The 26148-nt window shown below is 52.2% G+C and overlaps 7 protein-coding genes across 7 annotated transcripts; 4 read left to right on the forward strand and 3 right to left on the reverse strand.

The window, feature by feature from the left end:
• Positions 1 to 1818: 1818 nt before the first annotated feature.
• Positions 1819 to 7812, reverse strand: NEUTE1DRAFT_125454 (uncharacterized protein; the record flags this gene model as incomplete). The annotated part of the gene is made up of 2 exons (XM_009857144.1): positions 1819 to 7476; positions 7578 to 7812. The coding sequence occupies 2 exons, from the start codon at positions 7810 to 7812 to the stop codon at positions 1925 to 1927; spliced, it is 5787 nt and encodes a 1928-aa protein (XP_009855446.1).
• A 652-nt stretch (positions 7813 to 8464) lies between these two features.
• On the forward strand, positions 8465 to 9872 carry NEUTE1DRAFT_149508 (Pre-mRNA-splicing factor slu-7; the record flags this gene model as incomplete). The annotated part of the gene is made up of 1 exon (XM_009857145.1): positions 8465 to 9872. The coding sequence occupies one exon, from the start codon at positions 8495 to 8497 to the stop codon at positions 9743 to 9745; it is 1251 nt and encodes a 416-aa protein (XP_009855447.1).
• A 92-nt stretch (positions 9873 to 9964) lies between these two features.
• Positions 9965 to 11117, reverse strand: NEUTE1DRAFT_118548 (40S ribosomal protein S9; the record flags this gene model as incomplete). The annotated part of the gene is made up of 3 exons (XM_009857146.1): positions 9965 to 10614; positions 10729 to 10827; positions 11018 to 11117. 3 exons carry the CDS (start codon positions 11080 to 11082, stop codon positions 10206 to 10208), a joined length of 573 nt encoding a protein of 190 aa, XP_009855448.1.
• Positions 11118 to 11333: 216 nt separating this feature from the next.
• Positions 11334 to 12603, forward strand: NEUTE1DRAFT_89567 (uncharacterized protein; the record flags this gene model as incomplete). Its single annotated transcript, XM_009857147.1, has 3 exons — positions 11334 to 11499; positions 11559 to 11606; positions 11802 to 12603. 3 exons carry the CDS (start codon positions 11396 to 11398, stop codon positions 12130 to 12132), a joined length of 483 nt encoding a protein of 160 aa, XP_009855449.1.
• Positions 12604 to 13908: 1305 nt separating this feature from the next.
• NEUTE1DRAFT_132661 (uncharacterized protein) lies at positions 13909 to 17198 on the forward strand (the record flags this gene model as incomplete). Its single annotated transcript, XM_009857148.1, has 3 exons — positions 13909 to 14384; positions 14443 to 16556; positions 16613 to 17198. 3 exons carry the CDS (start codon positions 13909 to 13911, stop codon positions 16975 to 16977), a joined length of 2955 nt encoding a protein of 984 aa, XP_009855450.1.
• A 661-nt stretch (positions 17199 to 17859) lies between these two features.
• Positions 17860 to 20764, forward strand: NEUTE1DRAFT_55104 (IMP-specific 5'-nucleotidase 1; the record flags this gene model as incomplete). The annotated part of the gene is made up of 7 exons (XM_009857149.1): positions 17860 to 17982; positions 18427 to 18455; positions 19070 to 19132; position 19209; positions 19324 to 19489; positions 19574 to 19885; positions 20010 to 20764. 7 exons carry the CDS (start codon positions 17860 to 17862, stop codon positions 20762 to 20764), a joined length of 1449 nt encoding a protein of 482 aa, XP_009855451.1.
• A 1756-nt stretch (positions 20765 to 22520) lies between these two features.
• NEUTE1DRAFT_70883 (uncharacterized protein) lies at positions 22521 to 24506 on the reverse strand (the record flags this gene model as incomplete). Its single annotated transcript, XM_009857150.1, has 1 exon — positions 22521 to 24506. One exon carries the CDS (start codon positions 24419 to 24421, stop codon positions 22598 to 22600), a length of 1824 nt encoding a protein of 607 aa, XP_009855452.1.
• Positions 24507 to 26148: the final 1642 nt, after the last annotated feature.

Here is a 26148-nt window from a genome sequence, read left to right on the forward strand (position 1 = left end):
ACCGCCTCACATTTCGTGGGGTTATTGCGACCTTCCACCACCTCAGGCAACCAATCCGCCAGATCATCTTATCATCGACTCGATGGGATCTTTGTCAAGACCGCGGTCCTTCCACGGCATGCGTGTGACGTAACGCTGCTATAGTATGGGCTTTATTGTGACTTGACCAAAGGCGGACACCCTGCTCGTCACAACAAGCCAATACGAATAGCTCATCATCAACTCAGACACTTCGGGCTAAAAGAAAAGAAAGAAGGAGGCAAAGTGAGAGCTCGTAGGCACTTGGGCATTATCACAAAGAGGAAAAAAAAATATCAAGCTACCACCAACCCGTTCCATTTCTTTTCACTGCTTTCCTCATCTTCTTTCTTGTCTTTCTTCTGATCCCCAACGTCCATTGTTACAACGGCGGGATTGACATCACCAACACTTTCTACAGTACACCATGATTTAACGGCCACAACAGCGAGCAAGGTCTGCTGACCTGGCGCTCGCCTGGCAACCCCTATTTAGCTACATCCACTCGTCAACTTAACTGGGATCCACACTTGGCGAGTCCCCTAAACCATCGCCATAACCTGTGAAGGAAAAGAAGTTGTTGTACACGAACTTGCTGGTTTCTCGCAAAAGGACCCTGTTTAAAAAGGTATAGTATCCACAACCGTTTGATGAGAGAGATGGTTTAATGTTCCCCTGTTATGCCTCATCATCTCCATCTCGCCAACACCACCGAGCCGGAACCATCCGAGATGGATGGTAATGGTACCTGCATAAGGAATGGCGCCGGCCCGCCGTCCGTGCAATGAATGATGGTTTCCCAGATCCGTCATCGAGCGACCTGCTGCCAGCAACGGCCAGGATCCCGTGTCTTTATATATCTCAGCCCTGGTTTGTTTGTTAACGCGGTTCCTGCGACAGAGCTGCAAAGAGTGCGTAACGAAGTCCCGCGCTAACAAACAAGACTGGGTTGATGTATATATCCCTGTATCCCATGTGCTGGGCGCGTGTTTCTGTGGTAAGGCTTTTCATATCGGCTCCTCTTATGGACACCTCATCACTGTTCACCACCCTCTTCCCTCGGAGCAGCAATAAATAATACTTATACCGTTGACAGGGACGCGACCAATAACATGCCAAACCATCTTGATGCCCTTTCTATATGATACCCTACCCTACCCAGCTATGGCTTGGAGACAAGGCTGCCGGCAACCTACTGGGTGTATTGTAGTGTACAGTATGCAACACCTCGGTTAGACCCTTACTGAAACTACGCATCCGCGGATTTCCCAGATTTCCCGATCAAGCCTGGAAGAGCGCAGTCAAGGGATCCATGTGCGGCAATACCATGTGTCAAGCCTCTATGTAATTAGTCTCTTGGGATGATGAACGCCGTGGATGACGGTCATAGAACTTGTAAATGAAGGTTTACCGGAGGTTGGATTCCTTCATATTGACAACAACTTAATCAGCCGAACCCCGAGCAAACAAACCGGACACCAAACACTCTCCCGGGGAAAGCCATGACCAGACATCATTTCCATGGTGAAGTGGAACCCTTTCCAAGAAAGAGAGTATGAAGAAGAGAAAGGTAAGGACCAAAAATTATTTGAAAAGAAAAGCGAAACAAAAAGAAGAGAGGAAGTTCAAAAGTCCTGGGTGTGTTGTTTCTCCGCAGTCCTTGCTCAAAGACGTGGGTGGCTCGCAAAAAACTAGGAATGGGAGTTTCTGAGGTTCATGTGCCTCGTAGCATGAAGGTCAGATGATGTCCAGGCCCAACTATACAACGTTTCGACCGATTCAAATTTATGAGCCATCAAGCCACCGGTGGTTGACGGAGTAAGTGGAATATCCAACAACAGTGTAAGAATGGACAAACCAAGTTTTTATATAATCCCCTTGACCCAAACAACCACGCTAGGCTTGACTACCATTCCAACGATGCCGCCTTCAGGCTCTTAAATCTGTTGTCAAGAATCTCTTTCCTCTCCGCCAACTCCTCACTCATGGCTCTAACCTTGCTCTTGACAATGGTTTCGAATTTCACTTTCTCCTCCTCATACCTTACTCCTGCGTCTTCTTGCATTTCTACACCACTTTCGTCAACCACCTCACCTCTTCCTTCCAGCTCCCAATTATCCTCCTCATCGCCACCCTCATCCTCACTACTCGCCTTATCCAATTCCATCTCTCCAAACAACTTGATCAACGGCTCCATCACCCTCTTTACCGCCGTAACCTTCGTCCTCTGCTTCACCCTCGAGTAAAAAACAGGGCAATCCTTGCTATCGCAGGGCACCTCCTCGGATAACGCAAAGCCCGCACAGCTCTGACACACCTTCATAATCTCCACGTAGCTTTTCTCGGCTCTGCTGACCTTGGCCTGCATTTCGACCATAAGCGTGGGTGGATCCGAAGCGCACCGGCGACAGAGCGGCAGGCCTCGGTCCACGGCGCCCTCGCCCTCCTCAAGCATGCCCAGCTCGCGCGCAAGCCCTACCCCGAGCGGCCGCTTGATCTTGACGCCGCAGGCTGTGCAGATGGTGGTATTGAGGAAGGCTTCGAGGGTCTTGCGCGCTTGGGCTTGGGCTGCTGCGACATCAGGAGGGAGGAGCTCGTCGTCTTCTCCCAACATATCTTCCATCTCTAGTGCTGCCGCTGCTGCAGCTGCAGCTGCTTCTGCCGCTGCCGTACCCTTTTTGCTTGGTGACGCCCCTAGCAGTCCCAGTAGTGGGCCTCTGGAAGCATCTTCAGCAGCGTCTTCATCCTCCACCACCTTCCGCAAGACTTGAACCTTGGGCATCTCCTCATACCAAGTCCTCACGTTCGCGCCGACCAAGTTGAAGATCCTCTCTAGCGGCGGAATGATGTTCTTGTTGATGTAGTAGTCCGCATCCAACGTAGCATGTGCGTTATCCAGCAGCTCCTCCGGTTCCACGCACCGGTCCACCAGCCTCATTCCCGGCGCGCCGGCCATCACCACATATGGCACCCGTTCGCCATATTGCGGCTCCGCCCGCGCGTCCTCCTTCATCTTTTTGGTGGCAATCAGCGCGCCAGCGGGAGCCGGGCCGCCGCGACCGGACGTGCTGTACGTGCCCAGCTTGACTTCGCGCGCGAAGCAAAAGTCCTGCACGGACACGGCGCCGCGCATGATCTTGTGGCACTGCTCCTGGAAGTAACTCTTGACCTGGCTGAGATCGGCAGTCTCAAAGAGGATTTTGAGCGCCTTCTCCTCGATCCGTTGCTCGGCGGGTGTGCCGTCGCGCCGGACCGTCTCGATGCCCTTGGCGTCGAACACGGGCACGGTCTGGTCGCGACTCTCGTACTTGTAGCCGACGTAGCGCTTTTTGGCGAGGAGTATGCATGGGTGGTAGACCTTTTCGAACTTGAGCTTGACGGGCCGCGGATTCAACTTGGTGACAGCGTCGGCGATCTCTTGGCCGATCTCAAAGGCCTGTTCGCGGGTGCGGCCCTTGAGAGAGACGAAAAGACTGTCGGTGTCGCCGTAGACAACCTCGGCGTCCCACTTTTGGACGCTATGAATGAAGGCTATGGCCCGCTCAAGGGTTTCGCGACCGGTTTGGACGATGCTGTCGGCAATCTCGGAGCAGGGCATACGACCTGAGAACGAGGCCGATGTGTAACCGTAGGTGACGTTGGCGAGGAGCTTCAGCGCTAGCTGCCGGTTATTCAGCAGTTGCTGAATCGCCTTATCATCCTTGTCTTGCTTCATACCGGACTTGACCATGATACGAGTTTCGAGAATCTCGGTAAGCATCTTTGCAAGAAGTGACTTGCGAATATGAGGCTTTGTGTACATCATGCCGTTTGGGGCGATGTTGATGTAATCTTTGAGTAGACTAAGAAGCCCCTCTTGCCTCTTGTAGTCCATGAAACCCATTTTGTTTCTACCTCGCCAGCTGACGATACGCCCAAGGAAGGTCGAGTAGCAGTAGTTGTAGGCGATCATGACACTGGGATACAGACTCTGAAAGTCAAGAACAAGCAAAGGACTGCTGTAGAATGCACTTTGCGGTTCCATCACTAAGGGTAGACACTCCAGAGCGTTTTGTGCACCCACTTGCTTCCTGCTTGGAGAAGGGAGAAGGAAGTTCTCGGGTTTGGCTATCCTGAACATGATGGACTCTACCTTGAACTGTGATCCTCTAGAGAAGACAGAAAAAAAGTCAACACCAAGCAGTCTTGCTTGCTCGCTTGTCCTGGGAATGAGCTCGTTCTTTTCCAGAATCTCAAGATCAAGTCGCGTTCTCGTCAGGTAATATCGGAGAACTTTATCCAGATCCTTCGGTCGATCGCTCAGATACCAATCCGATAAAGTCTTCCAGCTGTAATGAGGAATCCGACGGTGTAGCAGATGCCAAACAACATTCTCCATGGTATACTGTAGAAGATTGAGTTCGCCTCTCATGGCTCTCCAAATGTTGATCATGTGCCGTCCTGTAATTCGAATCGAGGATGTCGTGTTGAAGCCCCAGCGATCCGCATCCTTACCGATACGCCCATTTGACTGAGACTTCATGCGTGAGAACTCATCACAGAGGTCAAGCTCATACTTTATCCTCGCTCGCTCAATAAGGTAGCCCCATGAACTGCCATGCACCTCATATCCCGTGAAGATATCGGGATCATGGTTCCGCACAATCTCGACCATCCGGACCATCATATCAAGTTCTGTTGTCTCTTGAACCACTGGCACGGATGTGTGCTTTCGGATTCTATCTGCAAGCGACCCATCCTCTGAGAAAACAACAATGCCCCGTGCCGTATCATCCGGCGCCTGAGTTCCGCGGAGAGCGTTTACTTCGGACCGCAGATACCAAAACACACACTGCACTTCGTCTTCTTCAGGATCCGGTACTAGCTTGCCCCGGGTGTTAACATGCACCTCTAGGCTCATGGCGCTCATGTACTGTGCCTGATCCTGTGCGCTTTCAGGTTTTGTCTTTTCGGGATGTTCGAAGCCATGCTTCTTCTTTGGCGTCACGCCCGCGACTTGGGAGCGGTAGGTTTCAATTTTTAGGGGTGTGAAATGGCATCGTTTTGGATTGCGATCTTTTTGTTTATCTGTCCACCAATCACTGACTTCCTTGAAAGAAGGAGGAGGATCTGCTATTTCCCAACCCCTCATGGCACATTCCTCTTGTTGAGCCTCATAGATTGCCTCCAGCATCGGCCAGTCGGCACCGGAGGTTGGTTTCTCGCCATATGTCGCCGAAGATGTGCCAGTCGGGTCGAAATCGGGGAGCCAAGGAACAGAGCTACCATCAAGTCGGTATTCCCTGCCTGCATATTCTCTCGGTCTGGAGGGAACATCCTCATCCTTACTGTAATATGCGTCTTGATAGATGACATCAGGTAGGCCATGTACCTGCATGGTACAGCGAACTTCGCTTAGGGATGGAGGTTTATTGTTCAGGACAAACATTTTCTTTGAGCCACTCCACAAGAGTGCCGGAGCCGAAGCCACAGGGGCCGTGTCAAGGGGCCTGGACGACGATTTTAGGTTGGGTTTAGTCTGACCGGGCCTCGCCTGAGCCGATGGCCCTAAAATGGTGGGTTGAGGGTCGAAGGCAAGTTGCTTTCTGGTGACGTTACCCTCGTTCTTCTGCGAACCACTCTTTTGGCTCAGTCGCGCCCTTGTGTTGGGATCTTGTGGATCTTTGACGACGGGAAAGTTGATCGTACGGCTTTGGGACTCTTGTGCAAAGCTCTGCTTCATAGCAGACTTCATGGGCTGAGATGTTTTAGGTTTTGGTGGCTCGACCTGCAGACTATTCACCGATTGTTCCTCTCCTGCTGGATCCTGATTATTGGGTTTCATTGGCTGGACTGTCCGAGCTGGCGTCGTAAATGTCGAATTTTCTGGAGCTTCCTTCTGGCCTCCTCTCTGATCATGATCTTGAGTTTGTTCCTGTATTTTCTGTTGGCCCTGTTTCTGGTCATGTTCCCGAGGCCTTTGCTGGGCCTTTCGATGGACCTTTGGTTGAGCCTCCTCGTGAACCCTCTTGTTTGGCTCCTCGTAAACCCTTTCCGGAGGGTCACTTTGGAGCTTTCTCTGAGGCCCTGGCTGACCTGCACCTTGAGTTTGTTCATGGGCGTTTCTCGGAGCCTCTTCCAAAGCTCTTTGCGGAGGGTCGGCTTTCATGTGAAGTAACTCCCTTGAGTCCTCAGCTTGGAGCACCTGACGTTTTGCAGGTGCACCATGATCAACTTCTCCCGGCGGCCTGGGATGCTTGAGAGATCTTTGTTGTCGCTCTCCAGGACCAAGAACCCCGGCTTGTCTACCTGTATTGGCTGGTTGATTGGAAGAGTAAGTCTGGGCAATCTTCAGAAGTTTATGACGGATGGAAGTTCTGGGTTGGTATACACGGATCCGCCCATCCATACGATAAGTCATTGAATCCCCCACACCAAATCCTTCTCCAACACCATTCAAAGGCTCCCCCGGTGGGATTCTGCCCGCGTATTCGTGTCGAGTCTGTTTTGCATGTGGCTCGCGTATTAGCTGAAAAATGCCTTGTTCGTTGACATCGATATTGATGAGATGCTGTGCATTCATGTGAAAAAATTGTGCTTCGATTTGCAGAGCTTGGCTCAAGTTGTCTGGGTAGAAGTCTTCCACTGACTCTAAAGTGGTCTTGATAGTTTCTTCAAATGGAACTGGTTGCACAAAGCTGGAGAAAGTCTCCTGACGTCCATCTGTGTTGTTCTGTTCCTGAGAAACCAATTGTTGGATACCAGCACGGTACCCAGCTTCATGAACCCACCCCATCACCTGTGATTGACGTGGGTCCGCAGACATTGATACCAAGACTTCCGGAGGAAAAGGGTTGACTTCAGGGTCCGTTATTCCCATACGCTTTTTCCTGCGGTTTGTCTCATCCGTCCAGAGTCCAGCCATACTGTGCACCAGCTTTTCTTGGCTTGACACCGGCTGCTCCTTTTCGATAAAATCATGATGAAGCCTTCGCTCTTTGACTTGCTTTCGATTCAGGATGTCTTCGACGCAGATGTCCACTTCAAGGGAGCAGTGGCTAGCCCGGGGAAGGCTGTAATCATCCGTAATCAGCTCTGGCGGGATCGTTGCATCGTCCCAGTGATGTTCAGTCTCACGGCCTTCGATGTTGCTGTCATGCTTCGGTACAGGTGCTCGAAAGGTGGCTATCGCCGCATCCAGGTAGTTACAGCCGTACAGGTTGTAATCAGCCATGAACTGAAGGAGATACTGCAGATGGGCCTCGTAGGGTTGAAATTTCCGACTCATAATAACACCTTGCTGAAGGAGATCGACGAGACGCGACATGACCACCGGGTTGAACAGGTAAATTTTGAGATAGAAGCGATAACCCACGTGGAAGCCATAAAAGGGTATACCTTTTGTCAGCGTAATCCGTGCTACATATTTGGGCCGATCGCGAATGGGATCTTTTCGGTAGCTGATAGCTAACGCATGATCTATGGATGCACGCAATTTTGCGATATATTCGTAGGCTAAAACTATGTGAGAAAGGGAACGTATGCGCGAACCATATGTGTAGAAACAAGGAAACACTCACCCTTGTTGGGTTCTAGATTTCCGTCATACTCGACATACAGATAGGGAAAGGCACCATGAATATGAGCGCAGACTTTCTGGCCCTTGTCGGTCGATCCGAACACCCGAATTACAGGGACTTTGGCAGCCTTCCGCGAACGCGAAAAGCGCACATCTTGATCAAACTGGGGATCATATCCGGTTGGCGTGGCTTGGTAGTGATCAATACAGTTCAGTCGAAGTCTTATAAATTCCATGATGCTGGCCGCTGGAGGTGCCAGATGTTCATTTTTAGGTTTCCGGAGCAGTATGAAGCTATCCGGCTGCCCGATGATGCGACGTTCATTCCTCAGAGACACGCTTTTCGGGTTGTTTGGTTGAGGATGGCATGCGCGCCACAAAAGTCGTCGAGCGCGCGCGACTGTACACGTACTAGTGACGCCAAAGCACGTGATGCGACGCTGGCTCAAATCGGCGTGTTCCAGTCAAAGCTGTCTTTTATTGAGCCGCCGTCCTGTCGATGAACGTGTGTGTACTTGGTGTGATTCAAGACGATCGACAACACCTTGACTACCGGATACACTGAGCGCCTTTTGACAATGAAACCGGAAACAAGATCATGATGCGGAACAGAATATCATCGAAGTGAGCAGGTACCGTGGATTGGGGGTTAGGGATGAAGATGACAAATTGACGGACAGCTGGGTTCAGGGCAAAAGAGCACAAAGGTGCACTGGCTGCTGACCTCCCTTGACCGGCCGCATGCCTGCCGCAGAACTCTCGTCCAACCACGACGACCTTTGAGTAAAGCAACTGAACTTGCCCCGAGTCTCGGATCCAACAACTTTTCTCTCGACACACAGACTATCAAGTTATCTTTTCATTCAGTACATTTCTTTTAGGGCCTTTGGATCACATCCCTTTAACACCAAGGTAACCATGCCTCCCCCACCACCAAATAGACGCGAGCAGGCCACAGCTGCCCCAAGCTCAACCGACAAGTCGGAGACCGGCGCTGGCGCCGCCCGCAAGGAGGACAACATCTACATCCCGTCATATATCAGCAAACAGCCCTTCTATGTCAGTGGTCTGGATAATGAAGAAGGTGATTCTCTTCTTCATCAGCGTGCGCGGCAGCAGGAGGAAGACAAAGCCGCCCAAGCCGCCGCACTTCTCGCCCGGGGTAAGAAGGCTGGTCCGGCAAGGACGAAATGGGTCAAGGGCGCGTGCGAGAATTGTGGCGCCATGGGCCACAAGAAGAAAGACTGTCTCGAACGGCCACGCAAATTCGGCGCCAAAGCGACGGGCAAGGATATCCAGGCGGACCGGATCGTGCGCGACGTGAAGCTGGGTTACGAGGCGAAGCGAGATGTTTACAGCGCGTATGATCCAAAACAGTACATGGAGGTGGTGGAGGAGTATAACATGCTGGAGGAGGCTCGACGGGCATTACAGGGAGACCAGAAGACGCCGGATGGGGAGGGGGCAGATGGTCCGGAAGACGACAAGTCAGGGTTTAAGTACGACGAGGAATCTGATATGGGACGCGATCGTGCTACGACTAAACAATCTATGCGTATTCGCGAGGACACAGCGAAGTACCTTCTGAACTTGGACTCGGATTCCGCCAAGTACAACCCCAAGAAGCGCGCCCTCGTCGACGCCGGTGCTATAGCCGACAAGTCCGCCGCCTTGTTCGCTGAGGAAAGTTTCCTCCGTGCTTCTGGCGAAGCAGCGGAATTCGAAAAGGCCCAGCGTTATGCATGGGAGGCACAGGAGCGATCGGGCGATACCAGCCTGCATTTGCAAGCCAACCCGACTGCTGGTGAGATCCTACGCAAGAAGGAGTCTGAGGAACGCGAGGCCAAGCGGAGGAAGAGAGCGGAAGAGTTGGCGAACCAATATGGCACACAGCCCGTCATCTCAGACGCACTTCGAGAAACCATTAAGGAAAGCGAGACCTTTGTGGAGTATGACGAGGCCGGCCTGATTAAGGGGGCACCGAAGAAGGTCGGCAAGTCCAAGTATCTCGAGGACGTGTACATCAACAATCACACGTCTGTTTGGGGCAGTTGGTGGTCAGACTTCAGATGGGGCTACGCTTGCTGTCATTCATTTGTCAAGAACAGTTACTGCACAGGAGAGGCAGGTATAGCTGCAAGCGAGAAGGCGGATGCTTGGGATAAGTAAACAGTATGACCAACAGTTTTTGATGTTAAAAATGATACCACAGTGCCTCAACTTGAGAGTGCCCAACCGATCATACCTTGTGTACCCTTGGAGTAGCCTGCGGAACTAAAACATGACGTAGAGAAATCCAGACATGAAAGCAACTTACGCGAGTACATCGGCTGACACATCCAAGACGGGGCACTTGAGAAGCTTCACAAAAACAAAGTCTGGCGGTTCTGAGCATGCAACAAGAAGATGGTGTATAATTGAGACTTGAAAGGTGGTGCCTTCAGATCCGGAGGTTTCTTAGCTTCCAGGCACATATTTCAGTGCCAACCGTGCATGCATTTGATCCCTGACTACATGGACACCGTGATCATAATGTAGGTTAAGGCAAAATGAACCTTCCAAGACCTGTGTTCCTACTAGCCGATGCTATGCACCTGAAACCCAGCCCACCAAGATAGGCGCCTCAAATTTACTCCTCATCCTCCTCCTCAGCGGCCTCACCGCCCTCGGCGGCCTTGGCCTTCTTTCTGCGGACACGGCCGGGGCGACCGCCACCGAAGGGAGAGGTGAGGGCGAAGTCGATGTGCTTCTGAGAGTCGAGACGGACAACGAAAGAGGGGACGTTGACGATCTGCTTGCCGACGCGGATGTGGCGCTGGCGAATGAGGACACGAGCGTGGTGGATGGACTTGGCGAGGCCGAGCTTGTAGACGCAGGTCTGGAGACGACGCTCAAGGAAATCCTCAGCCTTGAGGGCAAGGACGTAATCGAGCTTCATGCGGGACTCGTCAAGGACACCAACGCGAACGAGACGGCGAATGAGGGCATTGCCTTCGAAAAGACGCTTGGGGTCCTTCTCGTCGAGGGTAAGAAGCTGACTGTGGCAGAAGTTAGTAATCGGGCGATTCCCTGGCATATCATTCCCCAGCGCCTGAGGCCCATTTCGGGGCCTGGTTTGCTGGACAACTGGATGGGGTGCGAGAAAAACTTACCGGGCAGCACGACGGATCTTGGAGAGGGTCAAGAGCACACGCCAGACCTCACGCTTGTTGCGAAGACCATACTCGCCAACGAGCTTCAACTCGGAGTCCCTGAGGTCCGAAAGTTAGTCGTATGATCACAATCGACATAAGCAGAGTCAAGCTCATGCTCAGTGGCCGGTGATTTGAGGCATGCGAGCGATCGCACGCGCAAAGAACATGGAGATGGTTGCTCCCGCTGCAATTGCTGTCGCTTCGCAGAGGCCGTCGAAAAGGAGTTCGGAATCAAACTTAGACGCACAAACGAGCGGCCTCGAAAGGGCGACGGGGGACCTTAGCGGTCTTCGAGTAAGAACGAGGCGCCATCTTGTTGTTGGGGGCTTTCTCAAAAGATCGTCGACTGGCAGCGAAAAGTTTCGAAAGTCGTTTTCTCAAAGTAAGAAAATCAAAGGGCCACTTGGAGGAGGGTTTGTGGTGGCCCGTGCGTCCAGCCTTGCCGGCACAAATCCGCTTGCCCTAACGCTGGCAGGCTGGTGGTTGGCCCAAGCTTTGTCCACCTCGCTTAGTCATACAACGGGAAATCGAGACCTAGTTTTGCTTGCACACAAATTCGTCGTCCAAATTTGACGCCCGCAGCAACCACCGTCTTCAGCATCCCCATACACGCCGAATCGTCACGATGGGTCACGCCGCAGGTCTCCGTGCTGGTACGAGATACGCCTTCTCGCGGAACTTCCGCGAGAAGGGTATGATCCGCCTCTCGACCTACCTTAAGCAGTACAAGTATGTTGCGACAGCGACGAATTGGGGTAGTTGGGACGTCATGGCTAACTTTTTGCTAGGGTTGGCGACATCGTCGACATCAAGGTCAACGGTGCTGTCCAGAAGGGGTAAGCGACGATCATTTCCACGCTTCTTATTTTTTTTGGGCCATTACAATTGCGACAAACACCAAGATGCGGAATATGTTGGGGTTCTGAAACATCGGAATTTCGAAAGAGGAGGGGCACATGCGAATGCGAACGACGAGGACTTTTTGGGAAAAATACGGGCGAGCTATGAAACTGACGTTGGAAATCGATTAGTATGGCCCACAAGGTCTACCACGGCAAGACTGGTGTCATCTACAACGTCACCAAGTCCGCTGTCGGCATCATCATCTACAAGAAGGTGAAGCACCGCTACATCGAGAAGCGCATCAACGTCCGCATCGAGCACATCCAGCCTTCCCGCTCCCGCGACGATTTCCTTCGCCGCGTCAAGCAGAACGCCGAGCTCAAGAAGCAGGCCAAGGCTGAGGGCAAGCCCGTCCAGCTCAAGCGCCAGGCCCTTCTCCCCCGTGAGGCTCGCACCATCTCTGTCGTCGACAACAAGCCCGAGACCGTTGCCCCCGTCGCCTACGAGACCACTATCTAAAGTACTCTTGGGATAGGACTGGTGGTAGACCTGGCGTATTTGGTTTTTCTCTGCATGGGGTTCATCGCGTTCGACACGGATAGATATCCTGCATGGATTTTTTGGTCTGGGATGCGGGAGTGCTTATAGGAATCAAAAATACCAGTGGCATGACCATGACCAAAACCAAAACACACGAGAACCGGCTCGATGCGCCTCCTCCTGATCAGGTGTACGTGCTTTTGAGCCTCGAGCCAACTTGTGATCGGATGGACTACGCCAGACGAATCCGTGGCCAGACGAGTCACAGAAGGACAAACAATTCGAGCCCTGTCTGGCTGTGCGGCCGCTCTGTTTCTCGACCTAGCATCTTGCGGTTGATAGGGATACGCAAATAGAGCAAACGTGACAAACCACTTCACCGGGCCAATCTCTGCTACCAGTACGTATTGTGAGCATTTAAGCGCGCTCAGAAGGTCTTCAAATCCAAAGATGTGATAGATCAGAGTAGAACGAGATGACTACAGCGTTATACTGGGCTTCCGTTTCCGACCTGGACGCAGAGATGACATCTTTTGAGCCAACTGATGATTATTTGAATTGTGGAATTCCGATACCCAACCAGGGCCATTTATACATCCCCAGGCGCATCAACGCAACAGCCTTGCTACATTGAAAGTGTCCATGTTTTATGAAACTTGATAACGGAGCTTCAGTTATCTACCTGTTTGTTACTGATCGTTCCACTCTCAAGAATGTTCTCGGACTGTATACTATGATGATGATCATTTGGTTGGACAAAGGCAGCGGGCTGAGGCGGTCCATCACAGATCGATGACAGATTCACTGTGGGGTTTGAGGTTCATGTGGAATGTCGAGCAAGCTCGCTCCAGACTTTGAATGCCTGCCGGAGCATCGTCAGGGATTTTGCCTGGTCTCGTTGAGGCTTTCTGACATTGACGAGGCGTTGGTGGCATGTGGCTCCAAAATCAAACAGATTTGGCCAATTGGATATTGCGGGGAAGTGATAAGGCTCTCTCAGCATGTGGCTAAACTACTGGATCTCCTCCTGCCCAAGTACTACTTACTGGTGTAAACCCAGTACATAGGTAGGTAGGCAAAGTGTACTTTTGTAAGTAGTATACATACGTACCTTTTAGGTACCTTTCTTGGACCCTTCCAAACCGGAAGTGGTTTGACACGCACTCTTGCACACAACCAGACCGAGGATGCTGTCACCAACAGGAACAGGAATAGGAACCGACCATCTGATCCCTTGGCTCTGTCACTACTACTACGTAGTGTAGTTTCTAGTCAGTTTTTGGTTGTTTTTCTGGGCTTCTCTGGCCTGTCACATTCCCGGGCTACCGTTGAGTTTTGGTGTCCCGTCCGTGCCGTCCAGTGCAGCGTCGGAGTGAGTGGCCTTTTCAACACAGCTGCAGGCCATCCGTCATCTTTCAGTTCCTTCCACCTCAAACCCACCGCGCCCACTTCCGCTTCCGTTTCCTGTTTGTCTGAAAGCGCGCGTAACGAACCCAACTAATCCTACGACTCATGACTTCGCCGTGCAACTGCGACTGCGAGCCCTGAGTTCGAGTCCGCATCGATGCCGCAATTGCAAACCATCTGCTCTGAGCTGCTGAGCAGGTAGCCAACCTGAGCGCGGTGGGCACACCGAACAGCGAGGAGTAGCGACCACTGGCAGTCCTTCCTGTCTTGGCACATCTTGCATGACCGCATCCTGGACTCGAACACTGCAGTGGACAATCTCCCTTCGACGGAAAAAAATATACAACCATGAGTTGGACCGTCTTCTTGTTGATATACCTCTTCGGAGGCCTTACCTTTCTGCCATTGCTGGTGGCTTGCGCTCTACTTCATGCTCACCTTACGTTTCCTTACCGCCCAGATGCCGTCCAGCCCCACGACCCAGAAGCCGACGACTTGATCCAGCCTGGTGACGATCTTGATGCGCTCAAGGCGGAGCAAAAGAAGGATGGAAAGCCCCGGGTGACCCATCACGACGATGGTGTCGCTTCTGGATATTTTGCAGTTTGCCGCGAGTATACGCCCATGGGAATCAACGCGAAGCCTATCGAGCGGTCGACACCTGTCGGCTCCACCACCGTCGCCGCTCCCAGTCCCAGTGTCTACCAGACAATGTATCGGAGTATCTTCGATCGCAAGTCCACCGGTCCTAGTCCCATTGACCACAAGAACGGTCCTAGCCAACGCCCTAAGAAGGCCGGCAATGTCTTTTATGTTGTCCTGAGGTGCGTAACATTATCCTTCTGACTTTCAATACGACCTGGATTCTGACGCTCGTGACAGACACGGCCATCTCATGCTCTTTGACGATGACGAACAACTCGAAGTACGGCACGTTGTGGCGCTGGCGCACCATGAAGTCAGCATATACTCTGGCGAGGAAGTTACTCCTGAGGGCGAGCTGTACATCAAGCGCAACGCCATACGTCTCTCGCGAAAGACAGATGGGCTAGAAATAGGACCGGATAGTCAGGTCTCGAAACCTTTTTACCTCTTTTCCGAAAATTGCTCTGCGAAGGAAGACTTCTACTTTGCTTTGCTACGAAATCAGGAACAGCAGGCCTTGGACACGGAAAGCGATATTCCGTCTCCTATCCAGTTTGAGGTCAAGAACATTATCAACTTGGTACAGAGACTGCACTCGTCAGAAGAACACATGCAAACACGTTGGCTCAATGCAATGATTGGGCGCGTCTTCTTGGGCATCTACAAGACCAAGGACATTGAGAACGCAATACGGGAGAAGCTTACAAAGAAGATCTCTCGAGTTAAAAGGCCGGCATTTCTATCCAACATTGCTATCAAAGGTATTGATACCGGAGAATCGGCGCCCTTTATCACAAATCCACGGCTACGGGATCTGACCGTTGAGGGTGAATGCTGCATTGAGGCAGATGTACGATACACTGGCAACTTCCGCTTGGAGGTTGCGGCGACAGCCAGGATTGATCTAGGCGCGCGATTCAAAGCACGAGAGGTCAATCTCGTCCTTGCCGTGGTTGTACGGAAACTCGAAGGTCATATCTTATTCAAAATCAAGCCCCCACCCAGTAATCGCCTATGGTTCTCTTTCCAACAGGCACCGAAGATGGAGATGACAATCGAACCGATTGTCAGCTCTAGACAGATTACCTATACCGTTATTCTCCGCCAGATCGAGAAGCAAATCAAGGAGGTCATGGCCGAGACCCTTGTCTTACCCTTCTGGGATGATATGCCTTTTTTCAATACAGAGCACAAGAAGTGGAGAGGTGGTATCTTTCATGATGACACCGTCGTCTCAACCATGGATTTGGAGACAGCTGCGGCTCAAGAAGGCGATTTGGACGAGGTGGAGCGATTGGAAGGTACTCAAGACGTTCACGAACCCGATCTGCCGCACGTGGAAAAAAGCCACAGCATGCCCACTCTCGACAAGAAACCGTCAATTAGCCTTTTCGGACGGATGACAACGAAGGCGAAAGGGGACCCTATCTATTCTGCATCTACAACCTCATTGAGCACGAACAATCAAAACGAGCTCAAGACCGATACGAGGAGTGAAACTTGTATACCACCTCCGATTCGGGTGGTTTCGATCACTCATCCTCCGACGCCAACGGTTAGCACAGACGCCATTAATGCTGACGTCTTCAAACCATCCTCGTCACCACCGGACGAAAGCCTTGCTGCATCAGCGATGGCAACATTGTCTGTCCAGGCACATTCTCCATCACGACCACAGCCGCCTCACTCGCCCCTGAGGCCGTCCGTCATACCCAAGTTATCAGACCAGTCTTCCGGGTCCTCTTCCTCTGAAGCTGTGGATGCGGAAAAAGATTTGCAGGATTTTGATAAAAAGAACCAGGCAAGACGGAACACAGCCACATCCGCAGGCAGCCAGGAGGAAAGCAGGACGAGGTCTCCAGCTTCGTCGATAAGGGGGTCTGTGAAAAGTCAAACTGGGACCATCAAGGGTATTTTTGCCCGGCGAGATACTGTATCATCGACAGCAGGAGCACCCACGCCAAATCACCCAGACTCTGCGAAAAAGACTGCCTTGGCCGCTGCTTTTGTTACCAACGCGGCTGCATCTGCCAAGCGTTGGGGGCTCAATGCGTTCCAACGACACTCGAACAACGATGGGACATCGGGTAGGAGTGCTTCCTTCACCGATGATCATCCATCGGTGCTGGACTTGAATCAGCCTATGGGACGTGGGCAGCCGCTTCCGCCTCCAGGAACACCACTTCCGATGCCAGACAGAAGGTTGAAGGCAACATCCATCAGTATCCCAAGGCGCAAACCGATATCGCCTCCAGATCAATCACTGCAGCAACATAAACCGAGCACGCCTGAAGACCATGATCACAAACCCGAACGCCGCCCTGTACCACCTCCCCCTCTCCCAAAACGTCGTCAATACCGAGCTGAGCAGCAACTCGGCGATGACGGAAATAATGTGAACATGTAGTTGCGGCTCCTGCGGAGTCAGAACCGACTACACCCATGAGCGAGGCCCATGAAACATCACCAATGAAGCCTTCATCAGACACCGTTGAAAGCAAGAACCAAAGTGGAATTGGCAGTTCTGCGACAGAAGGACCTGTCGGTTCGAAATCGCCCCCCAAGCCTTTGACGCCATCAATCCGTAATACGCAGACTACAGGCCAGGAAAATCACGAAGACGTGAAAGCGCTATCGCTTGAAGTTTCAGCGCCTAATAATGATGACGATGAGTTCTCGGCTTGGATGGATGACGCCGGCCCGGTTGAAGATACTGACGCAGCCCCGGCTCCTACAGTTAACGGCAGCGTTGGCGAGAGGGCATCGCCTTGATTGTGAGATAGACCGGCTGGTACCTCGCATAGGAGTTCATTTGAGTATAGTATAAATGCGGGCTTTGCTGGTGGGAATCACAGTACAGCGAGGAGAACCGGATATAATACTATAAATTTGTATTTTTGTTTCATTGTGCTAAAAAACAACATCGCGTCGCGATGTCAGACGTTCAGTAACTATCATAGCACTTTTGGTGAACAAGTATCGATTCATATGTCACCGCTTGATGCCGCTTCCTTGGAAGGTGAACGGCGTGTTAGGTGACCCTGCTTTTGATTCTTGGCCTTCGACAAACTGCCTACCTATGCGCTCTTCATCTTGACCGTTGATGACGGGTAATAAGCCGCATTTTCCGTCGATGCCATAGTACAGGCATAATGGAAACATTACAAAGCACGAAGCAATGGTCTTCAGCTTCCTTTTAGCCTGATCGTCTACAAATCCGGCGTGAGGCGAACGAACTACTTGAATGACCTCCTGACATGCCTCCGCAACTCATGTCAAGAAATTTGCGACATCTTCCCATATGTCCGGCATCAATAGCCACGGCGATCTTGATTGTCCCTTGCGAGGCAACTGTCCACACGGAGGGTGTAGCATCGAGTTCCGGACAAGTGTGCTGACACCGCGGGCAATTATCACCTCGACCACCTTGACCACCTCCTCCTGTCGCTGGCCGCCATGGCAAACCTGAGTTTCAACCAATACGACCACCTCTTCGCCGCCGCCCAAGCCTACCAGCACGAGGACTACCGTGTGTAACGCAAGCACGAGCACATCAAGCACGTCAACGACATACACGCAAACCACGATCAGCTGGAGTATCATCACCCTCCCGCCCAAGACCACCAGCAAGCCAGCCCCCCCGACGACGACGCCATGTCCCACGGTCACCAAGACGACCAGCCCAACCGATTGCTCGCCGATGCGCTGTCCTGTGCCGACGTGCGAGGTCCGGTCGACGCTGAACGTGCCGTGCGGATGTACCGTGAAGACGCTGGTGTACGTTCAGGGGTGTGCCACGACGTGTTCTGAGGGCTGCTCGACATGCACCGAGGCGGCCAGCATGACGGGGTGCTAGGTGCTAGGTGGTTCTTGAATGTCGTGGTCTAGACTAGGTAGGCTGCAAAACTGGTCTGGGTTGGTTTGGGTTGGTTATGATTTGGTTTCTCGTCGTCTTCTTGTCATGCATGTATGTAGTGCAGCTATGCCGGCAGTTAGCTTTATCTGTAAATGTCCCAGTTTGTATTGTCGACATATTGTTTCGATTTCGACCCTTTTCAGACTTTGTGGAATGTTGCATGGATACTCGCTGTTAGATCGTGTGGTGTTTGGAGAACTGAATGGACATGGGAATGCCAAGGCAGACGGCGGGGTCCATGAGATGGGTACCTCTAGAGGTCATGCTGGGGAAGCCCCGCCTTACCCCTAGATTTGGAGTCGTAGCTTACCGATAGCTGCCCTGACTCTCCCCAGTGACATGACGGGAATTCAGTCAAATCAATCTCTAAGAAGTCGCGAATGGGAGCTTGAATGAGAGCGGAACCGGGGACGCCAGTAACAGGGGTGGAGGCAGGTCAGCTGGCCGGCGCCGTGTGCATCCGGGCAACGCCGCTGTCCACGCCGGCAGCCAACGGCACCTGCCAAGAAAGACCTCGCGGTGACAAATGAATGGAAGGAAAGTCGGAGTCACTAGCGTACCGAAGCTGAGGTGTTCATACATATCCCGTACATGATACCTTACACACCTCTCTTTTTGTATCTCTTTTCATCTCTCCCGCTCACCGAGTTCAACCGTTTGTCATCCATCTGCTCCAAAGTAAAGCATACACAGCGATTTTATATACCACCAAGAAACTTTCACTTGTTGTGCTGCAAGCACGTAGCCGTCACCGTCGTCCAATTCCACAAAGAGAAAGTGACAGCATAATACTCTTCCCATAGTTCTTCATAACTCGAGACTCCCCGTCTCTAGCCTCACCCGTCACTTCACATCTCAAAGATGACCACACGATACCGTGTTGAATGTGTGTTCTACCGCTCTTGCCCATCGCTGAAATTACCAGCAGCTAACCATTCTCTCTTATAGATGCCCTCAAAACCCACAGACGGGATCAATTTATAGGTACAGCTTGAGCCCTTTCGCCAGATTGTTAATGTACCTACGGACTGAGCTATGGCATCACTTCCCCCTAGTTGCTGGATGTTCTTACCCGCCCGTTTGACAGAGTCTACGGGTCCGCGTAACGATGGCTACCCCATTCACATCAGCAACTGTGGAGTTGCCTCCGTCGAGAAGAGGCATGTGAAAATGAAGTACTCTAGCTAACAATCATATCAGAGTGGATCAAGGCGCTCTTAGCCGTCCCATTCGTCCTCTACTCTCAGCCCCATGGTGTTCTTGAAGATCCGGACAGAAGTGTCGATACGCTTTCTCAGACAAGAGAGGAAGCCCACAGGCGATACAGTGAGATCTTCCGGGATATCGAAGCCATGATCGATGACCACAGTAAGCAGAGCAGATATTCCCGGTCTCACTCGGTTAGCCCTATTTGATCTAGTAACGTTTAATAACCAAACCATTAAACATCAGTCGCCCACCAAAACGATGCCGAGAACCCTTTCCCATCCAAGCTCAAGCTGCTGGTCCCCAGTATCGGGCCCTTCTTCACGCGGTTACCGCTCGAAGCGGCATTCAAGTTTCAGGACAACAAGCGCTACATTTCATCGCGCCGCTTTGTGTCGCCGTCCTTCAACGATATCCGCTTGATCCTTAACTCGGCCCAGATAATGGCTGTGACGACTTACGGAACTCTCCAGCTCGCTACCTTTGATGGTGACGTGACGCTCTACGACGATGGCCAGAGTCTGGAACCTACTAGTCCTGTGATTCCCCGACTACTAGGTTAGTGCAGTTGTTCTCAGTTCTCTTTGCCCGTTTGGCAATTCCTGCTTCTTACCTTCCGCCACGTAACCGTACCGTAACCACTTGAACAGACCCGCTCACATTATCCCCTTTCCATCCACAGACCTTCTCCGCAAAAACATCAAAATCGGCATTGTCACCGCAGCAGGCTACACTACCGCCGACCGCTACTACTCGCGCTTGCACGGTCTTCTTGATGCCATGGCCAACAGCGCCGACCTCACCCCTGCTCAAAAACAGTCTTTGGTCGTCATGGGCGGTGAAGCCAACTACCTCTTCGAGTTCGACTCGTCCTCGCCGCACCTTCTCGCCCCGGTGCCACGACAGCACTGGCTCACGCCCGAGATGGCCGCCTGGAACGAGCAGGACATTGCCCAGCTGCTAGACGTGGCCGAGGCCGCGCTGCGCGATTGCATCAAGACGCTCAACCTGCCTGCCACGTTGATGCGGAAGGACCGCGCCGTCGGCATCATCCCCGTTTCTCCAGAAATCCGTATCCCGCGCGAGAGCTTGGAGGAGACAGTTTTGCTGGTGCAAAAGATCCTTGAGCTCAGTACCGTGGGCCGGAGCAGAAGAGTGCCGTTCTGCGCCTTCAATGGTGGGAGGGATGTGTTTGTTGATATTGGCGATAAGAGCTGGGGTGTTACTGTTTGTCAAAGGTGGTTCTCGCAGAAGGAGGGTCCTCATGGAGTTATCAAGGGGGAGAATACCCTGCATGTGGGCGATCAGTTCTTGAGTGCCGGGGCGAACGATTTCAGAGCCAGGAGCGTGGGGACTACGGCGTGGATTGCGAGTCCCGTGGAAACGGTCGAATTGTTGGATGAGTTGGCGGAGTTAATGGGGAAGAAGATGTCTTGATCGAGGATGTCAGGACTCTCATGGTTGCGGCGGCGGGCGGTGATGGATAATGGTGATGGTAGGGTTATAATGATAATGGGAACAACAAGAGCATGTCTTGTGGCGATTTTTTGGGGGGGGGCAATGAAGGGAGGTATCGAACACCTACGACGGCACAATTCTTCAGCGATAATGAATTTTATGGGTATACCTACACTGATTCTGGAGGCCCTTCTAACACGTAATGAGACCTTTGAGAAATGCATAATACGATTGGTATAGCGATCAGCTACGGTAATCTGACAAACACGTACGTAAGTGTCTTTTCATGAGCCGATAGTACACTAGGCTGTGTGTAATCTTGTCTCTAGGGGGAGGGGGCTTATGTACTCAACAAGTTCGCCAAAGCAACCAGCAATCTTCGGAGAGACGGAGAGAGAGAGTCCAGTCAACGTCGGTACTTGGATCCCAACAACTTAACGGGTACAATTATCATGCCAATGAATGCGGGCTCTACTGTACACCTTCTGCTCCAGACAGACATGGCAAAACGATCAATGCTTGCTTTACCTCTCTATGGTGACCCCATCGTTTCATCACGCCAATAATATCTTCATAGCAGGAGTTTGTTCCCTATTCCGTCCAGATTTCTATGAGTGTTTGCCTGTACCACGGCAACTGTCCTCACAGTCCCTTTCATACTTGGGCGACTTTTCGTCTCGTATAGTGTAGGAGACACCGTACCGTCCTCGCCATCCTGCCACCTGCCACCTGCCTAGTGTACTGTACTGTCGTCAGTCGGCAGAGCCTGATACATCATGCTGTCAGACTGCTGTCGTCAATCAATCAATCCCCCCCCTCGAGGCAGGCCCCCCTCAGGGAGGTTACAGTCCGATCAGCTTACCAGCCTCTCTGACCACTGTGCCAGTCCAATCGGCCCGAGCCGAGAGAAGGCGGATCCAGTGCTGCCAAAAAGCTTCCATTGGACGTGTTCAGCCCCACTTGGATGTTTTCTTTCTTTTTTCTTCTGCAGTCTGCTTCTCCTGAAAGCTTTCCCATTCCAGAAATCCAGAATCTCCACACACACGAAGTATGTAGTGTACTTGTTGTTGTGGGCTGTGGGCTGTCCAACTCTGCTTCGCTTCGATGCTTACTACCTATGATTTGATCATTACTAACACTGTACAAATTATTCGAGTTGCTCTCTATGTATCAGGTCTATTGATATCCTTTGATTGGCCTCACGCTGGCCTAGCGAGTGAGGGAAAGTGTTGGAAACCATACTATGTAGATGTAAGCAAGAAAAGGGCGTGGTACATATGTACGGCGGCGCTTCCTCGGTGAATGTAAGTGAAAGAAAAAAGCCATCAGACTGCTTGCCAATGCTGCCTCGTCCCCGCCTCGTTTCATATCCTGCCTGATGCACGGCTGGTATCAATCTTCCCATTTATCATGCTCCCCTATTATGTACCATTCTATAATGCCCGAATCGATCGAGGCTTTCTTCGTACGGAGTTCAACTCCCGCATTAATGCCAAAAAATACGGATTGCCAGTCTATCATTGTTCTGTTCCTCATATGCATCATGTTGCATGTGTGTATCCAAATAGGAGAAAGTAAATCAAATGAACTCGTTTCGTCCAACGACGTCAAGGGGGTATAATGATATGGGCAAGTCCCGGTGTAGACACCTCCAACGCCATGTAAGCAAAAACACCCACAAAAGAATACCAAAGAAAAACAAAAACGCACAGAATACCCAACGGTACTGTGTGTAGATAGATACAGGAAGAAATGTTGCCAAGTGGCGAGTTGGTGGTAACAAGTCCGACCAACTGTCATGGATGTCAGTCCTCAAAACTTGAACTCGCCAAAGGGAGCGCCAAAGTTGTTGTTACGCCTCAACTTGAGAGGGATATCCAATTCCGCTTCATCCTCGCTCTTGGAGCCGCTGCTGTTCTCTTTCCCTTTGCTCGATTCGCCAGACTGATTCTCCGCCGCGTTTGACGGCACCGCCTCGTCGTCATCATCAATAGCATCCTTCAGAACAGAAGGAAGGGCTGCCATAGTGTCCTTGCTGACCTCTTCGAGCTTATCGGAAAGCCTCCGGAAGAAGATCTCGTCATGGGCAGGCATGTTCCTAACCATCAGCGGACCTCTGAGAGGACGATCCTCCACAGGCTCATAAGCCGCAGGAGGATCTTCAGAGACTACCGACTCCTGCTCAGCCAGTTGGATAGCGCCTTCTTGTTCGTTTATGACCCCAAGCGTCTGAGTGGCCATATGGTCGCCGTGCTGCAAGGTGGGTGTGCTGCTACCACTGCTATTGATGGTGCCAACTCCAGAAGACGTTGCGGTTGCCAGGACAGAGAGGGAGTGGCTGGGAGTATGGCCAGCATGCATGGTGAGACGAACCGACGCTTCTGCCTTAAGGACTTGCTTGGTTTGCTCCTTTGCCGGGCTTTCCGATCTGGGCTCTGGCACATCGGAGGCCGGGAGTGGTGACGGAATCTTGGTCGGGGACTTGAGCGCTTCTACTAGGGAATCGTCTGTGAATGTCGATTTCTGAACCGAGTTGGCTTTGATTGGGATTCCTTCGAGCTCTGGGTGGATTGCCTGGACATCGACAATAGGCGCGGGACTGCTTGGACGCAGCTCGGGAGACTGGGCCATGGAATCGGCCACTACGGGACCCTGAGGTCCGGGAATTTCGTTGACAGAAGCAGTCTGAATGGGTTGTTCCGGTTGCTGAGTGTTCGTATGTTGCGTGCTTCCTTGAGAAGACCGCGAGCTCCTCATGCTCTCGGGCGAAACCTCGCCCCAGCAGACGTTGCCAATCCTTCCATTATGGGATGCATGAGCAGCCGCCAAGGCTGCAAGGTTCGCATTGCTAGACTGTCCTCCTAGATGAGCCACCTGTCGCTGGAGTCGTTCGATCTCCTGTAGCAGCATGGCCTTCTCAGCTTCCCATTCTGCCCTCTCCTCCTCCATGAGGGCCCGCTCCTCCTTATACACTTCTTCAGCGCGCTCCCTGTTTGCTTCCAAGTACTTGCGCTCCGCTTCCCAAGCTTCTCTTATCCTGCCATTTTGTTGGACTAGGCGCCGGACCATCTGTGTGTTCGAGGGTGCATTCACAGTGTCCGCCGAAGCTGAGCGGGCCTGTCCGGCAGAGACAGAGCTGATAGCCGGCACCGAAACACCTAAAAAGGCATCACCAGGGGAAGCACTCAAGCCATCCATTGATGTTGTTAGTGGCGGGGAGAGGATCGAGAGCTTGGCTTTTGTAGCCTGGCCGGTCTTGGATCTTCGCAGATTGGGAGGAACGCTGGTAGATCGTTGTGGGTCAAGCTGACACTGGAGTCCTTGTTGAATGGGTGCTAGGTTGGGTGACGTGAACTGCGACATGTGGCCGGCGACAGGACCACGAAAGTTGGGAGATAGTGGTGAGTAAACGTGGCGTCCCGGAAGAGAAAGCTTGGATGGCGCCTGCAAAGCGGGATTGCCCATAGCTGAGGCAACATCGAAGTAGCCGGCGGCACCTCGAGGCAACGCGAGGGGAGAGATGAGCGAAGAAGAGTCGGCGCCCAGACTAGGAAGAGGAAAGCGCATGCTGGTGTCGATAGAACCCGAAGGCAGGAACGAGTCGGAGCCCATCCTGGTCATGGTATAGGAAGACATGGTGGGAAGTGATGAGCTAGGTTGTTAAGGGGTTCGAGCGAGGAGGAACAGCAAGGAAGACGGTTGCCGAGTAGGTATCCTGGCGCCCAAGGTTTGCGTGGTTCGTGGTCTTAGTGTATTGATGTCATCCGTCATGCCACACCGAGACCACCGCAGATTTTTTTTCGACTTTTTCTTTGTACCCTGGTCCTGGCCAATGTATGTAGTGGACGGCTGTAAAATCAGGGGTCTAGCTGCAAAATGAAAACTTCTCTGCGTATGTCGTTCGTTGTAAGAGCTGTGGTGTAGTGGATGGTCTTCGCCAGTGCTGCTTGCGAATAGTGTTGGTAGATGATGTTCGTTTGAGGACCGTGACCTTGCGGGAAACAACGAAGGTAATGGATGGGTGCCTTGGAGGGTTTTGATGTTCTGCAGGTCCGAATAATCTCGTAGCGTGACCCAAGTCTGAGGGACTTTGAAGAGCGGATCCGAGGGGATGTTCCAAGTTCCACTTTGGCACCTTAGGCGCGGTACTGGGTGCGGTGTAAGATGGCAGCGACGGCTGTCGATGGGATGACAGTCTGGGAGAACGCTTTGGCTTGGACACGTCGATGGTAATGGCCCGTATCAAGTTTCGACTGGAGATGGAGAGGGTAAGTCGGAGACAAGGACGGAAAGCGACGAGACAGAAAGTTGAAAGCAACGAAGAGGGAGAGAGACCGAGACTTTGATGAAGAGGGTGAGGGTGGTCGTGGTATAATGGTGCCAGCTGGACGGGTGGAAGCAATACCCTAGGTAGGTGAGCATCCCTTGGTCGGCACCTGAACAGTGAATTCACGGTGTACCTCTGCGTACTGTGCCCTGCAGTGGGTTCGACTGAGTGGGAGTGCGCTATGGGCGCGTAACATTGGGCCCCTTTCCACCCGGACGCTGGGCTTCCACTCACGTTCGCTGTGACGCAACCACGAACCCGCATAATGGCAGGCACGCCGGGGCTCATAGAACCATTCAAACGGGGCGACCAATCAGAGAGTATCTACAGCAGGTTCAAGTGGGCCTGCAAGTGCGCATTTTCCCCTTTTTAGTTGACCATGAGCTTGCTTTTGTAGTGTACATTCCGCTACGAGAGGTACCCTCCATTAGGTCCCGTCGTCCTTCATCATTCCGTCGCCCGTGATGCCTGAGTGCTGGTTCCTGGGCCGTCTTGTCACTCACGACATTTCCTTTCAACCTATATGTCTTTACTTTGTGATCGTGTCTGGTATCCGTGGTTGGGACGGAATTTGGAGGGCACGCGGTCTCTAGCAGACGGCAACTCGCACAAGGATTCATGGGCATCCACATGTACTGCGTAGTAGATACATATGTTTGACAGTCGCCCTTATGGCCCTTTTTGCCGTCACTTCCCCACGATTGGCAAGTCGGGCCTCAAAATCCCATGATCCCTAGCCGGTTCTACATTAGCTTGCCCCCGGGGGCCCAACCCGTCGAAGAAGAAAGTCGGAGATTTTTGGGGTTGCTGACCGCTGGTGCGAGCCTTAGCAGGCCCAGTGGATGCGAGTCTCATGGGCCGACTTTTTTTTTTTTTGCATGTCATGTGCCCATGTGGCTCGAATTACCAGACTGGGGATGGGGCCTGCTCCTGCCTTCAGTTCCGAATCTTTCCTGGCCCGCAGTATTCATTCATTCAACCGAGCAGAACGACGCTTCGACACTGGACGCTGCCCATGGACAGCGACAGTTTGAAT

The sequence above is a fragment of the Neurospora tetrasperma genome (assembly GCF_000213175.1).
Source record: "Neurospora tetrasperma FGSC 2508 unplaced genomic scaffold NEUTE1scaffold_81, whole genome shotgun sequence".
In the NCBI taxonomy this organism is placed as follows: domain Eukaryota; kingdom Fungi; phylum Ascomycota; class Sordariomycetes; order Sordariales; family Sordariaceae; genus Neurospora; species Neurospora tetrasperma.